The sequence below is a fragment of the Oncorhynchus kisutch genome, linkage group LG10 (genome assembly GCF_002021735.2).
Source record: "Oncorhynchus kisutch isolate 150728-3 linkage group LG10, Okis_V2, whole genome shotgun sequence".
Lineage (NCBI taxonomy): Eukaryota > Metazoa > Chordata > Actinopteri > Salmoniformes > Salmonidae > Oncorhynchus > Oncorhynchus kisutch.
Genome location: NC_034183.2, coordinates 41,449,679 through 41,476,060, shown reverse-complemented (window position 1 = coordinate 41,476,060; position 26,382 = coordinate 41,449,679). Strand labels below are relative to the sequence as shown.

The 26,382-nt window shown below is 43.7% G+C and overlaps 1 protein-coding gene across 1 annotated transcript in view; it reads right to left on the bottom strand.

The window, feature by feature from the left end:
• The window catches only part of LOC109898154 (phosphatidylinositol 3-kinase regulatory subunit gamma), a 302,420-nt gene that overhangs the window by 143,639 nt on the left and 132,399 nt on the right, over positions 1-26,382 (bottom strand). Inside the window, exons 5-7 of the mRNA XM_031833698.1 lie at positions 23,658-23,789; positions 3,249-3,450; positions 1,126-1,211 (exon numbers count right to left, since the gene is read on the bottom strand). Of these exons, the coding sequence (XP_031689558.1) occupies positions 1,126-1,211; positions 3,249-3,450; positions 23,658-23,789 (420 nt within the window). The remainder of the gene's footprint in view (positions 1-1,125; positions 1,212-3,248; positions 3,451-23,657; positions 23,790-26,382) is intronic.

Sequence of the window (26,382 nt, the reverse complement as noted above, 5' to 3'; positions counted from 1 at the left end):
CATATACACCCCCAGGAACAATATGACACTTGAAAAAAATAATCTGTCAAGCGACCACTTAGATAGGGTCATTTTCATGTTTGATAAATTATTGGAATGTTGAGGAATTACGTATACTAAGGCATTTGTGAAAATTCTCTAACAATATAGAGTGGGAAAGTGGCTGTGCATTTGGAGAAGTAATAGAAACTGCAGTAAATAAAAACAAATAAAAACATCTGTCTTGTCCAGGACCGGAGTCTACACAGACCCGTGCGTTATAGCCAATCAGAGCTACAGTGGACCTTCATACAAACAAGCCATTTGCCACATGGGCCTGCAATCATTCACTTTCAACTGGATTGTATTTTTACAGGCAATTGCAACAGTGCAACTTTAGAATATTAGAACGTTATTTGCCAAACGCCCCGAAATACACCTGAATGGATTTCTGCATACACCACGAGAGTCCTCTTACATTTTGGGAACTTTACAGTCCTATTGATCAAACAACCATGAAAATGTAGTCTCTGTCCTTCAGTTATGCACATCACAACAGCAAGACTAACAACTAATGCTAGCGAGAGCAAGATCAGTTACAATCTAACGAGGGGACATTAGAATAAACCCTCTCAAAAGCTTTCAGATCTTAAAGCAAGCGCATCTACTCACGACCACAGCCATAAACACAGTTTAAAACAAAATAACTCCTGTGTCGAGTACAGGAGTTATGCACAATAGAATCCTACTCTGGTATGTTTTGCCCAGAACAAAATCTCTTGCATACAGTATATTGTTTTGCTTCGGTATGTTGCATTGAAAGTGGCTAATAATGAGTTGATTCGATCACAATTGCCACAGTAAAGGGAAACCTTTATAGTGTTAACTAACTGGGGGAAAAAATTGAGTGAAGTTCAATCTTCTGCTTCTCTCCATGAGGCCCTGCCTAAAATGCGGACATCTGTACTCTCTATTGAAGTAAATACCTAGGCTTTACTATGGGCTCTGGGTGAAAGTAGTGCACTATATCTGAAATAGGGTGCCATTTGGGACACAACCATGTAAAAGACCATGACACTCAACCATATCAGGAAAGAGAGAAGGGCGGAGAGAGTATAGCTCAGGTCCAAAAAGGCAGTGTCCTACCTGGGGCTGCCTGCATTTCCACCAGTCCCCCGGCTGCAATCAGGGCCTCCATGATCTTCACATGGTGCTCTGGGTTTACGTCCGCACTGCAGGGAGAGGGACAGGCAGGGTCTGAGGTCAAATGAAGGGACAGATATGTCAAAAGTTCAAGCACGAGGAGAACACGGTCACGGATGTAAATATGAGAGAGAGATATGAGCGAGAGAGAGAGAGAGAGAGAGAGAGAGAGAGAGAGAGAGAGAGAGAGAGTGTCATTCTTCTTATAACCATAAAATCCATAAGTATGGTTGAACTGCAGTAGTAAATGGAACTAATTGGCTTCTTCTAGAAAGAGTATCTTGGTAATGAACCAGATCACAGGAGTGAAGGAGGAAAAGGTGGAAGTGGGGGATTTTGAGGGGAAAAGGCCCAGGTCATCCATGGGATGGTAAGCTAATGTCTCAGGCAGATAGACTCCTCTGGTTCTCCTCTCTCTCCTGCCTTCCCTCTCTTGCCTGGTACTGGGTCAGCGAAAGTGTTGATTTACTTATGTATTTATTTCCTATAATTCAAGTCCTGTGATGGATACATATGTGACCTCTCTCTCTGAGGAAGCTGATGAACTCTCTCTATTTTTGCCTGCCGTGCGGTGCTCTCACGACAGTAGTTTGACAGGCCACAACTCTGACATGAAATACAAGTGCGGAAGAGAGAGATTATGTTATGTTTACGCTATGGTTACTATGTACAGTAAACTATATGGTGACATTTGCGTGCAAACACAACACTAAACGCACTATTTACAGTACCCTGCAGATGACTGGATTACATTTTCATCTTCCTTCCACAGTTAATCTGATTTCAACAACTATTGATCTTGAACTACTTCTATGACCTACTACTACTTAACACTCTATAATCTCTGCTGTCAGAATTCTCTGCCTGGCCTAGAGCTAAAGGGTTAAGAAGACTTCCTCCCTGCCCTGCCGTTCCTATCTACTTTCTATCCAATGAGTTTACGTCTGAGTACCAAATGGTAAAAGGTAGTGCACTACAAGACACTGAGACATACTAAACTCCCCAGTAAAGGTCAGACAAATAGACTCAGGTTGGCCTCCATCAGGTTCTCTGGTGGTTATGGTCAGAGGGCTGAAACACCATGGGTCAAAGTTAATATCAACAACACAACGGAGTGAAGGGCCAGGGAGAGCAATGCATTCTGGGATAATCCAGCACGCTCACTCCTCCTGGTGACATCAGAAGGGAACGGCAGAGTGAGTGGAAGAGGCTACACAAATATCACAGGTTCTGCCTCATTGACTGTGATCTCTTATTCCAGTTTTATGTGTAAAGAGAAGCCAGAAACAGACTTTCCTCACTGATTCAGAGCAATTCACAGAGCAATTCTCCCAGTGAGCTTTTCCAGTGTATGTGAAACATAAACAGCATGCTCACCAGGACAATGCTTTGCTTGACCATTTCAGCTTACGATTTACATTGACAGGATGTTAACATTACCGCCGAGCCAAATATTACTGCATACCTTTCCCTTTAGTAAACGCAGCTCTATCAGTTCATGCCCAAAGGCCTACAAGTGCACAGGGAATTCTAAACGTCCTCTTCTTCTTCTTCTTCTTCTAAAATAAACTTGAGAGTGTACATGAAGAGGATAGGAACAGCATCACTATCACTATCAAAAACAACAGCAACATAAAAACATAATTGAAGCTGCTGGCTAGCAGGTTTTTATCTTAAAGCTCCAGGGTAACATGCTTTGTTTACATTTTCATTAGTTGACTGTAGCTGCAAGCCACGTGTCAGTATACAGTATACCTGAGAATATAACATGCATAAGACCCATTTTTAACATGTTTCCTATACATGTTCGACAGTACAATCTTAGAAAAAAGAGTTATTCGGCTGTCCCCTTAGGAGAACCCTTTGAATAACCCCTTTTGGTTCCATGTAGAACCCTTTGTGGAAATTGATCTACATGAAAATGGTTCTACCTGGAACCCAAAAGGGTTCTTTAAAGGCTTCTTCTATGGGGACAGCCAAAGAACCCATTTAGGTTCTAGATAGCACCTGTCTATCTAAGAGTTCAGCCAGCCACACCACTTCATCAGTGCACCAATCAGTCTTACCTGAAGTGGGAGTGTTTGAAGATGGTCTCACTGAAGACCTGGCCTAGAAGCCTGGGGCTGGCCTGGTTCTGAGCTTCACTCTGGGCCACCTTGACCAGGTGTCTGGTGAGGTGCACCAGGAGCTGGTGGTTGGCCTGGGGCACGCTGGGGGACTCCAGGATCCTCTTCAGCTTCTCGCCACAGTCCTCCATGCTCTGAGTTTCTGGAGTAAGAAGACAGAGAAGGGAGAATGAGTACAAGTGTGTATTGTATTTGTATGTGTGTGTGTGTGTGTGTGTGTGTGTGTGTGTGTGTGTGTGTGTGTGTGTGTGTGTGTGTGTGTGTGTGTGTGTGTGTGTGTGTGTGTGTGTGTGTGTGTGTGTGTGTGTGTGTGTGTTGGGACAGAGAGCCAGGCACTAGTAACATAACACACTCGGTTCTTTGAATATTTGAGAGATATACTGGAAGATTTGAATAAAGATTCTAGCCTCCCCAACTGCTGCACTGTTGTCTAGCATAGCAACATGTAGTCCATACATACATGGATTTGGCTCTGATGGGACAAGTTATAAAGAACATGTCTTCTGTGTCCGTGGATGTTAGTAAAAGCAGCTAACCCAGCAGGCCTGGGATCAGGCTCAGCTCCTTTGTGTGTTGTCACAGCTCAGACAATAATGTTTAGAGAGGAGCAGTCATATTGATGCTCTCACCACAGGTCTTCTCTTCATTCTGCAAACAAGATGACATCTGTGCCTCTCCTCTGCTCTGTCTAGGCAGCTAGGGCTACTTTCAAAGAAGCCACATAGCTTCTATCTATTCAAGATTCACTTCTGTAGTCTGCTTAACGATGTTTTGTGACCAGCCTTGATTTGATGCTGTTCCCAAGGAGAAACCATCCATAACAACGACTACCCACTGGGCAAAAACAAGCTGAAATAACATTGTTTCCACGTCATTTCAACCCGAAAATTAAATGTGATGATGTTGAATCAATGTGGAAAACTGATTGGATTTGAAAAAGGTCATCAGCGTAAGGGAATTTGTGACCCGTTTCAGGAAATTAGGCGTATGTTGCGCGTGACTACTTTTATCAAAATGCATTTTTTGTGCAGAAAGGCCTTCTGGAACATGTGTTTCATGTGCCTTAACAACAAATTTGCATGCAATCTGTACAAATAAAATGGTTAAATCACGAGCCTAGTTTGTTTAGCCACGGAAAAAGTCAGAAACCTTCCCGCTAGCCATGATTGGCTGACATAAGTGGGCTGGACATGCCGAGAGATGAGTTTGGATTGGTCTGCCATGTAGCATGCCTCTGTCTATAATATGAGCTGATCAGTATGTGTAGGTAGTCCTTTCTAACGTGGCTTTTTGAAAGATATCACGTAGTAGAACTGTATAAGTGTTGTTCTCTACATTCTGGAGGACCGAGTTTTGAAATCAGTGGAATTAGAGTATCATAGCTAAGGAGATGGATACAATTCTGAGTTTGATTGCAAATATGCAGACGGAGTCAAAAAGAGAACACACAGAAGGCTGTTGTATAAAGCACCTGTTTCCGGATTACATCTTCAAACAAAGAGTAACCATGGCATCCGTGACAGAGAGGAAGAAGCGTCCATCCATATATACAGGTAAGATTTAGCTATCTTAATACTCCACTATGCAAGTAACTGTTTCAATAGAATGTTTATGAAGTCACGTGACACCCGTTGATAGGCATAGCTGGTAAATTCGCTCTGGCTATCTACTCCGATTTCAGAGCACTTTGGTCTGAGTGTGGCAGAGCACAGAATAACTGACGAATTTACGAACGCTCAACACCCATTGTATATGGCCGGTGTCAGTAACTATTGGCAAAAAAAGCGTAATTAAATTAAATTGTTGCCAGCAGCACAGTTGCAGTCAACATCACTCTGGATAACATGAAAACAACCTAACCAGCTCTGCTAGGGTGAATAAAATGGTCCGAGTGAGCTGTTCTCTCATGTGTCTGGAAGTAGCTAGCAAACTAGCAAACGTTAGCCAGTTAGCTTGGTGATTGACTGCTGTTGTTGGGTCAGAATGCTCAGCTCAACCCTACTCCTCGGCCAGAGTGCTCTGAACGTTCAGAGAGCGAAACGCTCTGAATTTACAAATGGACAATCTCACAATGCTCTGAGGTTACTGAACGCCCAAAGCACACTCACATACCAGTCTCTACTTTTATCCAAAGTCGAGACAGCCTACAGGGACAAGGTGAGGGCTCTGGGAGTGTGGTGCCTGGAAAACAACCTCTCACTCAACGTCAGCAAAACAAAGGAGATGATCGTGGATTTCAGGAAACAGCAGAGGGTGCACCCCCCTATCTACATCGTCGGGACCGTAGTGGAGAAGGTGGAAAGCTTCAAGTTCCTTGGCGTACACATCACTGACAAACTGAAATGGACCACCCACACAGAGACGTAACAGAGTCTCTTCAACCTCAGGAAGCTAAATAGATTTGGCTTGGCACCTAAAACCCTCACAAACGTTTACAGATGCACAATTGAAAGCATCCTGTCGGGCTGTATCACCGCCTGGTATGGCAACTGCACCGCCCGCAACCACAAGACTGTCCAGAGGGTGGTGCGGTATGCCCAACGCAGACCTCCAGGACACCTACAGCACCCAATGTCACAGGAAACCCAAACAGCAAGCAATGCAGGTGCAGAAGAAAGGTGGCTAGGAAAAACTCCCTAGAAAGGACAAAACCTAGGAAGAAACCTAGAGCGGAACCAGGCTATGAGGGGTGGCCAGGCCTCTTCTGACTGTGCCAGGTGGAGATTATAACTGAACATGGCCAAGATGTTCAAATATTCATAGACGACCAGCAGGGTCAAATAATAATAATCACAGTGGATGTCGAGGGTGCAACAGGTCAGCACCTCAGGAGTAAATGTCAGTTGGCTTTTCATAGCCAATTACTCATCTCATATGTATATACTGTATTCTAAAAGAAACGTCCTCTCACTGTCAACTGTGTTGATTTATTTATTTTCAGCAAACTTAACATGTGTGAATATTTGTATGATCATAACAAAATTCAACAACTGAAACTTAAACTGAGCAAGTTCCACAGACATGTGACTAACAGAAATGGAATAATGTGTCCCTGAACAAAGGGCGGGGGGTTAAAATCCAAAGTAACAGCCAGTATCTGGTGTGACCAACAGCTGTATTAAGTACTGCAGTGCATGTCAGATAGTACTGCAGTGCACCAGATATGCCAGTTCTTGCTGTGATATGTTACCCCACTCTTTCACCAAGGCACCTGCAATTTCCCTGACATTTCTGGGGGGAATGACCCTAGCCCTAGCCCTCACCCTCCGATCCAACAGGTCCCAGGCTAAAATTGAGCTTTTTGGCCATCAAGTAAAACGGTATGTCTGGCGCAAACCCAACACCTCTCATCACCCCGAGAATCCTATCCCCACAGTGAAGCATGGTGGTGGCAGCTTCATGCTGTGGGGATGTGTTTCAATGGCAGGGACTGGGAAACTGGTCAGAATTGAAGGAACGATGGATGGTGCTAAATACAGGGAAATTCATGCTGCTGCTCCAGTTTCAACTTCCACCTGACTGTGCTGCTGCTCTAGTTTCAACTGTTCTGCCTTATTATTATTCGACCATGCTGGTCATTTATGAACATTGAACATCTTGACCATGTTCTGTTATAATCTCCACCCGGCACAGCCAGAAGAGGACTGGCCACCCCACATAGCCTGGTTCCTCTCTAGGTTTCTTCCTAGGTATTGGCCTTTCTAGGGAGTTCTTCCTAGCCACTGTGCTTCTCCACCTGCATTGCTTGCTGTTTGGGGTTTTAGGCTGGGTTTCTGTACAGCACTTTGAGATATCAGCTGATGTACGAAGGGCTATATAAATAAATTTGATTTGATTTGATTTGATTTAAGGGAAACCTGTTTCGGTCTTCCAGAGATTTGAGACTGGGATGGAGGTTCACCTTCCAGCAGGACAATAACCCAAAGCATTCTGCTAAAGCAACACTCGAGTGGTTTAAGGGGAAACATTTAACTGTCTTGGAATGGCCTAGTCAAAGCCCAGACCTCAATCCAATTGAGAATTTGATACACTGCCAATTTTGCAGGTTTTCCTACTTACAAAGCATGTAGAGGTCTGTAATTTTTTAAATCATAGGTACACCTCAACTGTGAGAGACGGAATCTAAAACAAAAATCCAGAAAATCACATTATATGATTTTTAAAAAATCATTAGCATTTTATTGCATGACATAAGTATTTGATCACCTACCAACCAGTAAGAATTCCGACTCTCACAGACGTGTGAATTTTTCTTTAAGAAGCCCTCCTGTTCTCCACTCATGACCTCTATTAACTGCACCTGTTTGAACTCGTTACCTGTATAAAATACACCTGTCCACACACTCAATCAAACAGACTCCAACCTCTCCACAATGGCTAAGACCAGAGAGCTGTGTAAGGACATCAGGGATACAATTGTAGACCTGCACAAGGCTGGGATGGGCTACAGGACAATAGGCAAGCAGCTTGGTGAGAAGGCAACAACTGTTGGCGCAATTATTAGAAAATGGAAGAAGTTCAAGACTACGGTCAATCTCCCTCTGTCTGGGGCTCCATGCAAGATCTCACCTCGTGGGGCTTCAATGATCACAAGGAAGGTGAGGGATCAGCCCAGAACTACAGGCAGGACCTGGTCAATGACCCGAAGAGAGCTGGGACCACAGTCTCAAAGAAAACCATTAGTAACACACTACGCCGTCATGGATTAAAATCCTGCAGCGCATGCACGGTCCCCCTGCTCAAGCCAGCGCATGTCCAGGCCCGTCTGAAGTTTGCCAATGACCATCTGGATGATCCAGAGGAGGAATGGGAGAAGGTCATGTGGTCTGATGAGACAAAAATATAACTTTTTGGTCTAAACTCCACTCGCCGTCTTTGGAGGAAGAAGGATCAGTACAACCCCAAGAATACCATCCCAACCGTGAAGCATGGAGGTGGAAACATCATTCTTAGGGGATGCTTTTCTGCAAAGGGGACAGGACGACTGCACCGTATTGAGGGGAGGATGGATGGGGCCATGTATCGCGAGATCTTGGCCAACAACCTCCTTCCCTAAGAGCATTGAAGATGGGTCATGGCTGGGTTTTCCAGCATGACAACGACCCGAAACACACAGCCAGGGCAACTAAGGAATGGCTCCGTAAGAAGTATCTCAAGGTCCTGGAGTGGCCTAGCCAGTCTCCAGACCTGAACCCAATAGAAAATCTTGAAAGTCCGTATTGCCCAGCGACAGCCCCTCAACCTGAAGGATCTGGAGAAGGTCTGTACGGAGGAGTTCCCGGATATTTCTCGGGGGAATGGCCCTAGCCCTCACCTTCCAATCCAACAGGTCCCAGACGTGCTCAATGGGATTGAGATACGGGCTCTTCGCTGGCCCTGGCAGAACACTGACATTCCTATCTTGCAGGAAATCATGCACAGAACGAGCAGTATGGCTGGTGGCATGTCAGGATGAGCCTGCAGGAAGGGTACCACATGAGGGAGGAGGATGTCTTCCCTGTAACGCACAGCGTTGAGATTGCCTGCAATGACAACAAGCTCAGTCCGATGATGGTGTGACACACCACCCCAGACCATGACGGACCCTCCACCAAATCGATCCCGCTCCAGAGTACAGGCCCTGGTGTAACGCTCATTCCTTCGACGATAAAACTCAAATCCAACCATCACCCCTGGTGACACAAAACCGCGACTCGTCAGTGAAGAGCACTTTTTGCCAGTTCTGTCTGGTCCAACGACGGTGGGTTTGTGCCCATAGGCGACGTTGTTGCCGGTGATGTCTGGTGAGGACCTGCCTCACAACAGGCCTACAAGCCCTCAGTCCAGCCTCTCTCAGCCTATTGCGGACAGTGTGAGCACTGATGGAGGGATTGTGCGTTCTTGGTGTAACTCGGGCAGTTATTATTACCATCCTGTGCTTGTCCCGCAGGTGTGATGTTCGGATGTATCGATCCTGTGCAGGTGTTGATACACGTGGTCTGCACTGTGAGGACGATCAGCTGTCAGTCCTGTCTCCCTGTAGCGCTGTCTTAGGTGTCTCACAGTATGGACATTGCAATTTATTGCCCTGGACACATCTGCAGTCCTCATGCCTCCTTGCAGCATGCCTACACAGATGAGCAGAGACCCTGGGCATCTTTCTTTTTTTTTTTTTTCATCATCAGTAGAAAGGCCTCTTTAGTGTCCTAAGTTTTCATAACTTATGGTGACCGTCTGTAAGCCGTTAGTGTCTTAACGACCGTTCCACAGGTGCATGTTCATTAATTGTTTATGGTTCATTGAACAAGCATGGGAAACCGTGTTTAAACCCTTTACAATGAAGATCTGTGAAGTTATTTGGATTTTAACCAATTATCTTTGAAAGACAGGGTCCTGAAAAAGGGCCGTTTCATTTTTTGCTGAGTTTATAATATTCTACGGTGTCTTAGTCATTTAATGTTTACCTATCTTGCATTACTCATCTCATATGTATATACTGTACTTTATACTGTTCTACTGTATCTTAGTCCGTTCCGCTCTGACATCGCTCGTTCATATGTATATAGTCTTAATTCATTCCTACTTAGATTTGTGTGTATTGGGTATATGTTGTGTAATTTGTTAGATATTATTTGTTAGATATTACTGCACTGTCAGATCTAGAAGCACAAGCATTTCACTACACCCACAATAACTTCTGCTAATCAGGTGTATGTAACCAATACAATTTGATTTGATGAAAGAAACACAATTTCAAATTTTGCTACATAAGACAATCGAGCCGGTCGGTCACAATTAGTATTTTTTTCACCCAACTTTGTACCTAAATCCAAAAACATGTTTACATTCTTTGTTGATTTCATGTTGAATTCACGTTGGTTGACCACAACCATAATGTAAATCAAAACTAGACGTTGAACTGACATCTGTGCCCAGTGGGTATGTACCTTTACTGTGTGCTTTTGGAAATTGACTGTTTATGTTCAGTTCAATCGAGTAACAGGTTTAACTGAATGAACAACAGAAACAAAATGCAAATATGAAAACATATTAAAATAGTTTGGGGTATGGCCTTGTCTCCGAGGGATGATCAGTGGAGCCAGATGGCGGGTAGCTCTATGCGGAGCTGACATTCAGACACTCACCCTCTTTCCTTCACTCACTCATTCCCTCCCACTTTCTAATTTCCTCATTCACAAACTCCCTTACCAGGGGTGGAAAGAGTACTGAAATATCAGACTCAAAAAGAAGTAGTGTTACTTTCATGAAATTCTACTAAAGTAGGACTAAAATGACTATCTTTGAAAAATACTCAAAAAAGTACTCAGAAAAGCTACTCAATTACAGTAAGGAGAGTAGTTGCAATTAGTTACTTTACACATCTGGTTATTCAGCAAGCGTGGTGAAGTTGCATTATTGTGCTGTGCTCACAGGCTGTAAGCTAGTAGGTGAATGACATTCTGCACATGGCTAATAGTAAAAGAGGAGGAGAAACATGAAACTATGCTGACAGGGCCGGATTAAGAAATCACAGATTGCGCAATATTAGTAGGTAATATATATATATATACACACAGTGGCATGTGAAAGTTTTCACCCCCCTTGGCATCTTTTCCTATTTTGCTGCCTTACAACCTGGAATTAAAATAGATTTTGGGGGGGTTGTATCATTTGCACAACATGCCCACCACTTTGAAGATTAAACATATTTTTTTTATTGTGAAACAAACAAGAAATAAGACAAAAACTTGAGCGTGCTTAACTTTTCACCCCCAAATCTATTGAAGACTGAAACAGGTTTCCCTCAAGAATTTCCCTGTATTTAGCACCATTCCTTCAATTCTGACCAGTTTCACAGTCCCTGCTGATGAAAAACATCCCCACAGCATGATGCTGCCACCACCATGCTTCACTGTGGGGATGATGTTCTCAGGGTGATGAGAGGTGTCGGTTTGCGCCAGACATAGATTTTTCCTCCTTGGCCAAAAATCTCAATTTTAGTCTCATCTGACTCATGCTTTTTGGCGAACACCAAACATGTTTGTTTAATTATTTATTTAAGCAATAGCTTTTTTCTGGCCAGTCTTCCGCAAAGCCCAGCGCTGTGGAGTGTACGGCTTAAAGTGGTCCTATGGACAGATACTCCAATCTCTCTTTCAGGGTTATCTTTGGTCTCGTTGTTGCCTCTGATTAATGCCCTCCTTGCCTGGTCCGTGAGTTTTTGTGGGCGGCCCACTCTTGGCAGGTTTGTTGTGGTGCAATATTCTTTCCATTTTTTAAATAATGGATTTAATGGTGGTCTGAGGGATGTTCAAAGTTTCTGATATTTTTTTTGAACCCAACCCCGATCTGTACTTCTCAACACATTTGTCCCTGACCTGTTTTGAGAGCTCCTTGGTCTTCATGCTGCCGCTTGTTTGGTGGTGCCCCTAGCTTAGTGGTATTGCAGACTCTGGGGCCTTTCAGAACAGGTTAATATATACTGAGATCCTGTGACACTTAGATTGGACTTCATTTAACTAATTATGTGACTTCTGAAGGTAATTAGTTGCACCAGATCTTATTTCGGGGCTTCATAGCTAAGGGGGTGAATACATACATATGCACGCACAACTTTTCCATTTCTTTTTTTTTTTTCATTTCACTAAACCAATTTGGACTATTTTGTGTATGTCCATTACATGAAATCCAAATATAAATCTATTTAAATTACAGGTTGTAATGCCACAAAATAGGAAAAACGCCAAGGGGGATGAATACTTTTGCAAGGCACTGTTTATACATATATACAGTATTATAGGCTACAGTAAGCTAGTAAATAACATGTCCAGTTGCACACTGACTGACCAGTTGATGATGAAGCCATAGGCTACTTGTCGTGGCAATAGCCTATCTCAAGAAATATAATCCATAGATGGCAGTTCCCATTCAAGTTAGGCCTAGCAGGCATTGCTAGTGCACCCAGCAGTCAAATTGACAGGGTAAGAGGTTTCAAACCGTTCTATGGATTATATGTTTATGGCCACAATGCAACAAGCTCTATATTTGGCACACATGCTGCTTAAACTGCAGCCTTCTTGAGAGCGGGCTCCTGAGTCCTCCTGTGGTTGGCGGCTGCAAAAAAAATATATACTTCATATATACTTCATATATAATATACACTGTATATATAATATATACTGTATATATTTGTTTTATTATGCGGCCCAGGGGCTTCAGCCCTGGTAAACCCCTGCCTTAATCCGGCCCTGTGTGCTGCTGATTATAATGTTTGTAATACTAACATATACATTCCACTATGCCCAGCGAAGATAATTACATTGTGCTTACTGAATTAAATTAAAGCGATCTAGCCATTCAGACCAGACTTACTGATTGAACCTCTGTATTAACTACATAATAGGTACTAAAATCTAATGCAGCTAGCTATCTTCATTCACACATAATCTACATGAAGGTAGCAGAATGTGATCCATATTGACCTATTAGAGTGGTGCATTTGGAGCTCGCAGGGTTTTCAGTGTTAAAACCCATGTTTGTGATTGATCCCAATAACTCAAAGTGCTCTGGACTTAACCCACAACCAGCAGTATGACCTCAGTAAATCTGTCTGACTGACATTGTGAATTTTAGCTGAGAGTGGATGAGTGTTTGAGTTGAGCCTTAGTGGTGTGTGTGTGTGTGTGTGTGTGTCTGTACTTTAGCTGCAGACAGAGCATAATGCAGCACCATAAGTGTTCAGTATAGAGCACCTCATGTCTAGTGATAAGGACTACTCTCCTGTTAGCTGCTCTTGTTGCCTGGCTGAGGCTGGCCTTTCTCTTAATGAGTTCCACCCATGCCTGGGGCCATTAGCGCTGGTCTGGTTAAGCCTGGCCAAGGGTGCTTATTTGAGATAAGTGTCTTAGGGTCAGGGGTCAAAAGTTAGCAGGGCCGTGCACATACCTTTCATGGGGCAGGAGTTAAAAATGTAAAAAGGGTACCCAGACTTGGAAACAGGCGCACGTGAGCCATGTACAGGCAGACCAAAGGACAGAGTAGGAGTGAGGGGTGGCAAACTTGACAACGTCACAATAACTTTGGGGAAGTGGCTTCAGAACAACAACAAAAACTGTATACAAAACAATATATAATTATACCACCACCCAAAAGGGCACTTGAAGAGTGGGAGGGCAAAGTGGCAGGTGCTTGGGCACAGATGACGGAGGAGGTGGTGGCAGGTCATATGTGTGGAGATGGAGGGTGTGTGTTTGTGTGTAGGTGTGTGTCGGGGGGCAGTGTGTCGGTCAGAGCTGTTAGATTATATATGGTCGGCCAATCCGCCTGATCTGGTAGAGGTCAGCTGTGTTGACCTTCTCTCGTCTCGCCTCCTCAGACCACAGACGCAGCCGATGACCGCTACCTACCCAGACCCCCTGCTCTCCCTCCCCCAAAATTCATCCACATCCCGTCTGGAGCTGTTATCACCCTTCCCTGTCCCCTCGGTCTTCAGGGCCCCCCTCGGTCCTCATTAATATGATCTGACCCTGGCTCAATAGAGGACAAAGCTGAGAACTTGGCCTGTCCATCTGACCCTGAGAACCTACTGGACACTGGGAATGGGCACAGAGGAAGGTGGGAGGACCTTTGGGTGCCACTGATTGGTCGAGTGGCTTTCCATCTGTCCCTTAGGACACTGGACACCGGGGCAGACCCGGGAGAATCGGAGGATGGAAGGAAAGCAGGATGGACAGAAAGGAGGAAAGAGGGTAGACTTGGGTGCTATAGGGCTGCAGACCGTTCTAATGGCTTCCCATATGGACCTGACCTACTGGGCACAAGGACACTGGGCAGCCCAGGGAGGAGGGAGAAAGGGAGGGTTAGAGCTGGGTGCTAGGCAGACCTGGGTTCAAATACTATTTAGGGTATTTCAATTACTTTCAAAAACATATGTAAATAAGTATTTAGGTATTTTTTGGTGGGGGAAAAGTACAAGTAGTTGAATATTGGAATGTATTTGGAAATACACGGACTCAAATACACTTCCATGCACTGAACCCAGGTATTTGAAAATAATATTTAAAATAAGTATTTGAAAATACCTTCATATAGGTTATTTATGGGAAATTATTTTAAAATACTCAAATACTCAAACACAGAAAATAAGTATTTAAATAACAAATATTCAAATACACATGTATTTGAACCCATGTCTGGTGCTAGAACAGCTGACCGCGGTCCAATGGCTTTCCTGGAAGTCTGTATATACATCAGCTACCTAACTATAGCTACCCACCTTTGTTCAGTCCAGATGGGCATGGTCTGGTGGGAAAGCTGGCCCTTTGCCCTGGGTTCTTAGAGAGGTCACTCTGAATCTGGATTATGCCAATAGAATGACTGACCACTTCTCTTGTCTGAGACAGACAGACACAAAGGGATGAGACTGAGACACTTGGCCGGAGACGGCTGAAGTTATGGTTACACAGCCAGTCGCATGGTCGGTCAGACTGACCGTGATCCTCCCCGCCGGCTGGTCAGTAGGTCTACCTCGCAGAGAGAAGGGTTTATATAAATGGGTTTAGGAGGCTTTGCAGGTGTGACAGAATCCACAATAGGGGGATTTGGGATGGTATTGAAGGGGATTAGGTGTAATGCAGATCAAGAAAATGAAGAAAAAAAATTCAGAGAAAGGAGCTGAGGTAGGGAGGAAAGGGAGGGCAGGTAACGTGGGCTGGGGAATTGGTGACGATCGTCATATACAGTGGGGAGAACAAGATATGTATTTGATACACTGCCGATTTTGCAGGTTTTCCTACTTACAAAGCATGTAGAGGTCTGTAATTTTTATCATAGGTACACTTCAACTGTGAGAGACGGAATCTAAAACAAAAATCCAGAAATTCACATTGTATAATTTTTAAGTAATTAATTTGCATTTTATTGCATGACATAAGTATTTGATCACCTACCAACCAGTAAGAATTCCATCTCTCACAGACCTGTTAGATTTTCTTTAAGAAACAACCCTGTTCTCCACTCATTACCGGTATTAACTGCACCTGTTTGAACTCGATACCTGTATAAAAGACATCTGTCCACTCACTCAATCAAACAGACTCCAACCTCTCCACACTGGCTAAGACCAGAGAGCTGTGTAAGGACATCAGTGTTAAATTGTAAACATCCCAACCGTGAAGCATGGAGGTGGAAACATCATTCTTTGGGGATGCTTTTCTGCAAAGGGGATAGGACGACTGCACCGTATTGAGGGGAGGATGGATGGGGCCATGTATCGTGAGATCTTGGCCAACAACCTCCTTCCCTCAGTAATAACATTGAAGATGGGTCATGGCTGGGTCTTCCAGCATGACAACAACCCCAAACACACAGCCAGGGCAACTGAGGAGTGGCTCCATAAGAAGCATCTCAAGGTCCTGGAGTTGCCTAGCCAGTCTCCAGACCTGAACCCAATAGAAAATCTTTGGAGGGAGCTGAAAGTCCATTTCGCCCAGCGACAGCCCCGAAACCTGAAGCATCTGGAGAAGGTCTGTATGGAGGAGTGGGCCAAAATCCCTGCTGCGGTGTGTGCAAACCTGGTCAAGAACTACAGGAAATGTATGATCTATGTAATTGTAAACAAAGGTTTCTGTACCAAATATTAAGTTCTGCTTTTCTGATGTATCAAATACTTGTCATGCAATAAAATGCTAATTAATTACTTAAAAATCATACAATGTGATTTTCTGGATTTTTGTTTTAGATTCCGTTTCTCACAGTTGAAGTGTACCTATGATAAAAATTACAGACCTCTACATGCTTGTATGTAGGAAAACCTGAAAAATCGGCAGTGTATCGAATACTTGTTCTCCCCACTGTGTAAATATATATAGAGAGAGAGAGCCCGGGAAGGACAGGCTGAGTTCTAATGATTACTATACACAGCATAGGTTAACAGAGCCGACTGTACAGCCTGCATCTCAGAGACATTAGAACATTGACCAGAACCAGAAAGCCAATGGTTCGGACAAACAAATGGACCAGGTGTCATTTATACACTGAGTATACAAACCATTAAGAACACCTGACCCACACCCACAAGTCAGTGCACTGTATCATCTCATCACTAATGGCACTGACCGAATCTTCTACCAGTTTAAAGGTGTTGTAAGCTAAATGTCCAAGCCAAGTTTTGGTTCCAACATGTCAATGCCGTAGCCTACAGTAAATGGCATCTTGGTTGTTAAAATGTTTGTTGTGACTTTACATTCATGAATCTGATGACTGTTATTTATCTAATCAACTAACTATGTTTAATTGTTACCCGATTCAATTAATAATGTAACAATTAACTCATTAGGAATCTGGGGCACCACGAGAGTGGCTGTTTAAAGAGTTACCATCTCCTGAATTAAACTCCAAAGGTCTTTACCTATCACATCCATAAAACAACGTACAGTGCCTTGCGAAAGTATTCGGCCCCCTTGAACTTTGCGATCTTTTGCCACATTTCAGGCTTCAAACATAAAGATATAAAACTGTATTTTTTTGTGAAGAATCAACAACAAGTGGGACACACTCATGAAGTGGAACGACATTTATTGGATATTTCAAACTTTTTTAACAAATCAAAAACTGAAACATTGGGCGTGCAAAATTATTCAGCCCCTTTACTTTCAGTGCAGCAAACTCTCTCCAGAAGTTCAGTGAGGATCTCTGAATGATCCAATGTTGACCTAAATGACTAATGATGATAAATACAATCCACCTGTGTGTAATCAAGTCTCCGTATAAATGCACCTGCACTGTGATAGTCTCAGAGGTCTGTTAAAAGCGCAGAGAGCATCATGAAGAACAAGGAACACACCAGGCAGGTCCGAGATACTGTTGTGAAGAAGTTTAAAGCCGGATTTGGATACAAAAAGATTTCCCAAGCTTTAAACATCCCAAGGAGCACTGTGCAAGCGATAATATTGAAATGGAAGGAGTATCAGACCACTGCAAATCTACCAAGACCTGTCCGTCCCTCTAAACTTTCAGCTCATACAAGGAGAAGACTGATCAGAGATGCCGCCAAGAGGCCCATGATCACTCTGATCTGGATGAATGTCTTGTTTCTTTGTGGATTTCTGTCAGAACCAGGCTTTCTTGGAAAGGTTGTTGGGCCATTTTGCGGCACGCTTGTAAGACTCTGATTGTCCAAAAGGGGTCCCCACCTGTCTCCTACTGTTGCTCTCCTCTGCCGTCGCCCGGCATCCGGCGACCCGTCGTGCGCTGGAAGATAATTATTTGAAGAGAGGCTAGCCAGCCGTGTCGATAGTTCTCAGTGGTGATGAGAGTAATAGAATACAATGGTTTGAAGAGAGTAGTAGAATGGTCCCACTTAAATTCACTTTTATAGATACTTTACTTATGACAGCTAATCAGCCGTACCAGTGATTGTCCGGGAGATGACGTTATTGTCTCAGAGAGGACAAGACCATAATAAATCAGTTGCTAGAGTTAAGTCTCAGAACCTCCTCTCAGTTCACACAGACACAATAGAGTTCTAAGAACCCTATTCTGTTGCATACAACAACCATTTGATGTAATAACAGTATTATAACATAATCATGTAATTTCTCCACGATAGCTATCAACCCCCCACCAGTTCCCTCTTCTCTCACCCACAGAGGGGTGAGAGAGGGTCTGGTTGAAGTCATCCATTGCTGAGCTGACCTATTTGTATCCTCAGAGGACAGTCATGACAGTCCCCTCCTGGTGGGTTCAATTTTGGAAGGATTCTGCAAGTTGCAACCCACCACAAGCATGACCATAGGGTGTCCTGGTTTGTGGATAATCATGACAGCCCCCCTCTGGTGGTTTAAACTGGTAGGATTTCTGAAAGCTGCAGACCCACCACAAGAATGGCCATGGGATGGCCTGGTTGTGGATCGTCGTTCTGGACCGTCGTCCTGTTGTCCAGGCTGGTGGATCTAGGCAGTAACTTAGACATACGTTAATAACGCACAACACTCACGAAATACGTAATTACATTTCTTCCCCAAATGAGCATTGTGGCTCTAACTTATGGTTGTATGGGGAACACAAACAAAAGATGTACAAAATATAGTGACCACACCTTAATCATCTAATTGGACTATATTATATATACATCCATGGTCTTGGCTAGATGATTCTATCATGGAATTTTGTCTAATGGCATATCTAGGGCGATCCTACCTAGCGGCGTGTTGCTTAGCGCACTATCCTAAATGGATAACTACATGATAAGTCTACAGCTTTAAGGCATTAGCTTCCGACAGTCTACACTGCAGGAATGACCTATGAACCTCTGGGGAGAAACTGGTGATTAATGTAGCTGTAGAGTCAACGGGGCGTCAGGGTCTATTTTCAACTTTACCAAGACTGGTATTTTGCTCCAACCCTTAAGTGATCCTAGTATAAATCCTCATTAAAGGTTCCATTGTGCATGTGCATTTATGCTTGCACAAGCGTACATGCCAAGGGCAAGAAAACCAAGTATCCTGGTAGGCTGCAACCTGTTCAGAATGAGTCTGACATCATCAGATAATTTCCATGTCAATGACCGTGTGTCAATAAGAATCGATGCCGACCTCAAGCTATATACCAAGGGGGCCTGTAGTGGTTTTACTACAAGGCAATGTGTCTTACACCATTGTAGTGGCGATACGTATGAAGGACTCTAGTTCATAGCTTTGTTATCCACGGAGGAGCTAACCTCACAATGGAAGTATGCACTGAATCAGTCGTATGTGGTGTGATCATTCTAATAACTTTCCTCCTGAATGGAGGGTTCTAATTCTAATCTAATTATTTTACCTTTATTTAACTAGGCAAGGCAAGTCAGTCAGTTAAGAACAAATTCTGATTTACAATGATGGCGTACCCCGACCAAACCCGGACGACGCTGACCCAATTGTGCGCCGCCCTATGGGACTCCCAAACACGGCCGGATGTGATTCAGCCTGGATTCAAACCAGGGACCGCTGCGCCACTCTGGAGCCCTTATGGATTGGGGGTAGAAGCTGTTCAGGAGCCTTTTGGTCAACGACTTGGCACTCCGGTACAGCTTGCCGTGCAGTAGCAGAGAGAACACTATGACTTGGGTGGCTGGAATCTTTGACAATTTTATGGGCCTTCCTCTGACACCGCCTGGTATAGAGGTCCTGGATAGCAGGGAGCTCAGCGCCAGTGATGTACTGGGGATGTACGCACTACCCTCTGTAGCACCTTACGGTCAGATGCCGAGCAGTTGCCCTACCAGGCGATGATGCAACCGGTCAGGATGCTCTCCTTTGTGCAGCTATAGGACTTTTTGAGGCTCTGGGGACCCATGCCAAATCTTTTCAGTCTCCTGAGGGGGAAAAGGTGTTGTCGTGCCCTCTTCACGACTGTCTTGGTGTGTCTGGACCATGATAATTTGTTGATGATGTGGACACCATGGAGCTTGAATCTCTCGACCCGCTCCACTCCACTCGACCCGTTTCCCCCACTTTAATGGGGGCCTGTTCAGTCCTCCTTTTCCTATAGTCTATGATCAGCTCATTTGTCTTGCTCACATTGAGAGAGAGGTTGTTGTCCTGGCACCACACTGCCAGGTCTCATCGTTGTCGGTGGTCAGGCTGTTGTGTCGTCAGCAAACTTAATGATGGTGTTGGAGTCGTGCTTGGCCACACATTCATGAGTGAACAGGGAGTACAGAAGGGGACTAAGAACACACCCCTGAGGGGCCCCAGTGTTGAGGATCAGCCAGGGAGAGGTTGAAAATGTCAGTGAAGACACTTGCTCCCTCACCTGCTTTGAGTACATGTCCTGGTAATCTGTCGGGCCCTGTGGCTTTGTGGATGTTGACCCGTTTAAAGGTCTTGCTCACATTGGCTACGGAGAGCGTGATCACACAGTCGTCCGGAACAGCTGGTGCTCTCACACATGCTTCATTGTTGCTTGCCTTGAAGCGGGTATAAAAGGCTTTTAGCTCGTCTGGTTGGCTCGTGTCACTGGGCAGCTCACGGTTTCCCTTTATAGTCCATAATAGTTTTCAAGCCCTGCCACATCCGACTTGCGTCAGAGCTGGTGTAGTAGGATTCAATCTTCGTCCTGTATTAATGTTTTGCTTGTTTGATGGTTCGTCTGAGGGCATAGTGGGATTTCTTGTAAGCGTCCAGACTCCTTGAAAGTAGCAGCTCTAGCCTGTAGCTCGGTGCAGATGTTGCCTGTAATCCATAGCTTCTGGTTGGGAAATGTCACTGTTGGGACGATGTTGTTGATGCACTAATTGATGAAGCCGGTGACTGAGGTGGTACACTCCTCAATGCCATTGGATGAATCCCGGAACATATTCCAGTCTGTGCTAGCAAAACAATCATGTAGTATAGCATCTGCGTCATCTGACCACTTCCGTATTGAGTGAGTCACTGGCACTTCCTGCTTAAATTTTTTGCTTGTAAGCAGGAATCAGGAGGACAGAATTATGGTCAGATTTGCCAAATGGAGGGTGAGGTAGAGCATTGTATGCGTCTCTGTGTGTAGAGTAAAGGTGGACTTGAACATGTGACATGTTGGTAGAAATTAGGTAAAACGGATTTAAGTGTGCCGGCATTAAAGTCCCCGGCCACTAGGAGCGCCGCTTCTGGATGAGCATTTTCATGTTTGCTTATGGCCTTATACTGCTTGTTGTGTGCGGTCTTAGTGCCAGCATCGGTTTGTGGTGGTAAATAAACGGCTACTAATAATATAGATGAGAACCCTCTTGACAGATAGTGTGGTCTTACAGCTAATCATGAGGTATTCTACCTCAGGAGAGCAATACCTCGAGCCTTCTTTAATATTAGACATCGCGCACCAGCAGTTATTGACAAATAGACAAACACCCCACCCCTCATCTTACCAGACGTAGCTGCTCTGTCCTGCCGAAACACGCTCAAGCCAGCCAGATCTATATTATCTGTGTTGTTGTTCAGCTAAGTCTCAGTGAAACATAAGATATAAAAAAAATGTAAGTCCCGTTGTTAGGAATGTCTTGATCGTAGTTTGTCCAGTTTGTTTTTCAATGATTGCACGTTGACCAATCATACCGAGGGTAGTGGGGTTTACCTAATCGTCTGCGAATTCTTACAAGGCACCCCGCCCTCCTCCCCATTTTTCTCTGTCTTTTCTTCACGCTGATGATGGGGATTTAGGCCTTGTCTCTACAAAGCAGTATATCCTGCATGTTGGTCTCATTAAAGAAGAAATCTTCATCCAGTTTGAGGTGAGTATTCGCTGTTCTGATGTCAAAAAGCTATTTTCGGTCATAAGAGACGGAAGCAGCTACATTATATACCAAAGGAGTTACAAACAATGTGAAAAAACTAATAAAATAGCACAGTTGGTTCGGATCCTGTAAAATGGCAGCCCTCCCCTCCGGCGCCATATCCCTATTTATCAGCGTTAGCTCTCATGTTAATAATTTGACAGCACACCTTGCGGGTTTATACCATTCCCTTTTATGTTTTACTTTGTAAAAAGAAGCTGTTACAGGACTATTTTATTTACTGTAACGGAAATGAAAACATGCAATGCGTTACAGTAGGCCTTTAGAATAATGCAAAACATATCCTTGAGTATCCAACTCGATGAGTAGGAAACAAATGATGCCAGTCAGCCTGCACAGCTGGCCCATCGAAACGACACCTAAATTATACCAAAACTAATTTCACACATAATAAGAGTATGGACGATATTAAATTGACAATAATCTGATGAGTGACAATATTAGGCCTATCAGTTGTCAAATTGTATATGAAGTGATGGGCGCATCTTGTCATTTACATTTAAAGATGCAAGGAAAGGATCATCACTTTATCAAATCCTCCTTCAGAGTCACATGGAGGTAAAACATTTTATATATAGTATCAGACAGAGCATATTCTGCAGTTTCTATTACACTTACCTTTGTCAAATAACTCTCATAATTCAAAAGTTGCAGCTCTATTTCCAAATTGAACTTTTTCCAAGAATATCTGTGCTGTCCGTGCGGCAGCATTGCTCTGGCTACTAAGCAAAAATGTAGTAACATAATAAACTTCAAATTAAAATATACTATTTATTTATGCAATTCATCCTTTACAATTGTTCATGCTGTTGTATAGGAATACAGCAGATAACTTCATTTGTGCACCTGGCTGGTTATATAATTTATAATCTTTTTAGTTTCAACTTTGTCAAAAGAAGCTGTAACGAGACTTTATTAATTACTATAACTCTATTACTAATCGAATCTACAAATAAAGTTGATCAAATAGACTACACAAATGTTTTTATTGTCAGAGAAATGAAAATAGGCTATAGGTCTACATTCTTTCTAGGACTTTATAGAACTACACAAAACGTATCCTTTACTATTGTATATTTTCTTTTTATGTGTATATTTCCACTAATATTTCTTCATACAAATAATCCTTTATAATAGTTTATGCACTATTTATCAAGAATTGGTACTTATGTTTGCTGCAATTTGCGGGTTGGTTTGCATCTGTTATGCTAAAGGGGACGCCAGGCAACGTTCTCTAGCAGATACTTATAGGCAGAAAGACCAGACGGTTCTAGTGTTAAAGGGACACTTTGGGATTTTGACATTTATCTACTTCCCCAGAGTCTGATGAACTTGTGGATTCCGTTGTTATGTCTCTAGCATAACATAACTAACATAACTAGTGTTAGCATAATGACTGGAAGTATATGGGTATATGCTAACATCTTCTAGCATTCTTGCAGATAGCCATAGTCTGCCAGTCATTGCGCTAATGCTAGTTAGCATTGGCTCACGAAAATAACTTCCTTCATACTGGACACAGAGACATACAAATAGTATCCACGAGTTCATCTACAGTGCCTTGCGAAAGTATTCGGCCCCCTTGAACTTTGCGACCTTTTTTGCACGCTTTTTTGCACGCCTAATTTTGCACGCCCAATTTTTCCGTTTTTGATTTGTTAAAAAAGTTTGAAATATCCAATAAATGTTGTTCCACTTCATGATTGTGTCCCACTTGTTGTTGATTCTTCACAAAAAAATACAGTTTTATATCTTTATGTTTGAAGCCTGAAATGTGGCAAAAGGTTGCAAAGTTCAAGGGGGCCGAATACTTTCGCAAGGCACTGTAACTCTGGTGAAGTAGAGGAAGGACCTCATTCCTGGAGTATCCCTTTAATCCTGGGTTAAAATTGTTCATAACTTAACCTTCTTTCAAGTGACAGCAGAACTCTGATGGGTTAGCCGCAATAAGTCTGTGCAAACCATATCTATGTTGTATCCATATGTCCTAGCTGATTATGGACTGTGATGTTTGATGTTAGTTAATCATTACCATTGTGAGTGTACTGTTACTGTACCTTGGGCAGTGTAGACCAGTTCACTGTAGACCACAGCTGGGATGATGGGGGAGGGCAGGTCCTGGAGGAAACCCCTCAGAGTATCAGACAACACTGCCACTTCATACTGGTCCACATCCACTGAGACTGGGTCTGAGAGGGAGGGAGGGAGTGAGGGAGAATGGGAGGGCGGAAGAGAGTACGAGAGGGAGGAAGAGAGTATGAGAGGGAGGAAGAGAGTACAGGAAAGAGACTTATGTTAAGAATCACAAATTCTTCAATCCTATGTAATTTACAAGAGAACACAAAACAATGAAGTGTGACTGGCAGCTCATTTTTCAGCTGTACTAGTGGAGACAGACAGAAGTGTTGGTACAGCAGCAGTCTGACACTGGATGGTATTCTGAGCTGTAATGAGTCAAAGGAGTGTCAGGGCCATTTAGCTCTGGGGAAACAGGCATATATCAGTTAGAAACAGAAAGAACCTACCAGATGTACTACATACAGAGAAAGAATGCCCTAAACCAGCGGGATGTAGACAAAACAGTCACAGAGATAATATTTGTGTGTGTGTGTGTGTGTGTCCTGGGTGATCAGGTTCATTGCATTAGGGGAGGACAAGCTGTGACACACTGGAGGACAAGCATTGATTTAACTAAAACTAATTGTCAAATAAACTTTCCAATCATGATGGTCCACTAAACCAGAGGTAAATTTATATCACTGTGACCTCTTTCTGACCCCCTTCCAACACAATATGATAATTCAAGAACAGTTCTGTAGCTTGTGTGTGGGTGTGTTGTGGAGTCAATGATCCTGCCCCTCCATGTGGAAAAGTCATACAGAGGGCAAGATATTATATTAATTTTCACTGTGTTCAGTGACATAGAGGAAAGAAGGATGTATGTTTCATGGCACACGCTAGTGACAGTCAACCTGTGGTTAACTGTTTTTCTATGCTGGGGTTGACTATGTTTGACTGACAGTACTAACTCTCTGTGAGGATGAGATAGGATGAGGACAGCCCTCTCATGGCTGATAGTAATGGCTCTACTGTAAGGATGAGGACAGGATGAGGAGTGAGGACAGGATGAGGATAGGATGAGGAGTGAGGATTGGATGAAGACATCCCTCTCAAGGCAGTGTATCTATGTGAGGATTAGGACAGGATGAGGACAGTCCTCTCATGGCTGACAGTAGTGGCTCTACTGTGAGGATGAGGACAGGATGAAGACTGGGAGGCAGTTTAATCACAGCTAATGAACAGGCTCTGGGGACCTCAACCAGCATCATTACACCACTGCTGCCCAGTCAGACTACAGGGGATTGGGACCAAGAAATCCCCACATCATTTCCCTCTCACTCCCCATTATTATGAAAGCAATAGCTGGCGGTAGTTTGAAAGGGCTGGGTTTTGATTAATAAACAAGTTGTAGGTGTGACGAGGGCTTGGCCACTCACTGGCCAATCAAGGTGTTCAATTGCTTAATACTACATGCGTGTCTTATGTTCTGACGGTCTTTGTATTATCATCAACTTTAATTCGCCAGGGGGCACGGAATATTCTCATCCACTGTGGATTGATACTACGGCTCATTAAATAGCATAGGGTACAGTAACGAGTGATAGCAACAGTAAACGAGTAGACCATTTAGAAACCTTTTATGGATAGGCTCCTTGGCTAATGCATGGCAGGATAAGAAAGACACCAGACGCATTGCTGTTGAACTATAAGAGCTCATATAAAACCGGTAAATTACCAATCCTGGGATTGAAAATCGAAGAAGCACCGGCTTTAACAGGTAGATATTGCAAATTAGTGTGCGCTTGACAATTGTACTGGATTAACGCCAGCTGAAAATAGAGTCCTGAGGGCCTGGATCATTCTCTGCCTTTCGCATTCCCGGAATTTCTCTCTTCCTTTATATCTTGCTACCTCCCTTTGTTTTTGTCTCGTTCCTTCTCTCTCTCTCGGCTACCACTTACTCTCTGCTCTATTGGGCCTAGAGAATCCAAGTGAGAAGGCTATCTCTTCTCCACTCTCTTCAAATTCCCCCTATCTCCCTCCTATCCCTTCTCTTCTTCACACCCCTCTCTCCGAATACCTGCCAGCTCTCAGAGTGGAGATGTGGCGTCACAAACAGCTGTTTAATCCACTCCAGAAAGGATTAGCTTCCCAACACTTCAGCAGGGCCAGGGCAGGGGCACACCAGGCCAACTCCACCCAGATCATGTGTGACAGTCTTAGAAAACTGACAAGGACTGACCCCCCCCTGGACCTGGATGGATGAGGTGAACTTCAGGCAGACAGAATTTTGGTCTTCCATTCAAGTTGTCTGTGTCTAACAGAGGGAGTTGGGAGGGGGTGTGGCTCTCTGGCTGTGTGTTTGCGTGTGAAAGAGAGGACAGATTAGTCTCTTTTCTAATCTTGGTTGGGGTGTGCGTGTCAAAATTTGGGGTCAATTCCATTGGCCTTTATAATGTTTTCATTATATATTTTACCTTGTTTAAATAGGCAAGTCAGTTAAGAACAAATTCTTATTTACAACGACGTCCTATGAACGGTGGGTTAATTGCCCTGTTCAGGGGCAGAACGACACATTTTTACCTTGTCAGCTCAGGGATTCAATCTAGCAACCTTTTGGTTACTGGCCCAACGCTCTAACCACTAGGCTACCTGCCACCCCAGGAATGTACAATGGGGTCCATAATTATTGTCATCCTTGATAAAGATGAGCAAAAAAGA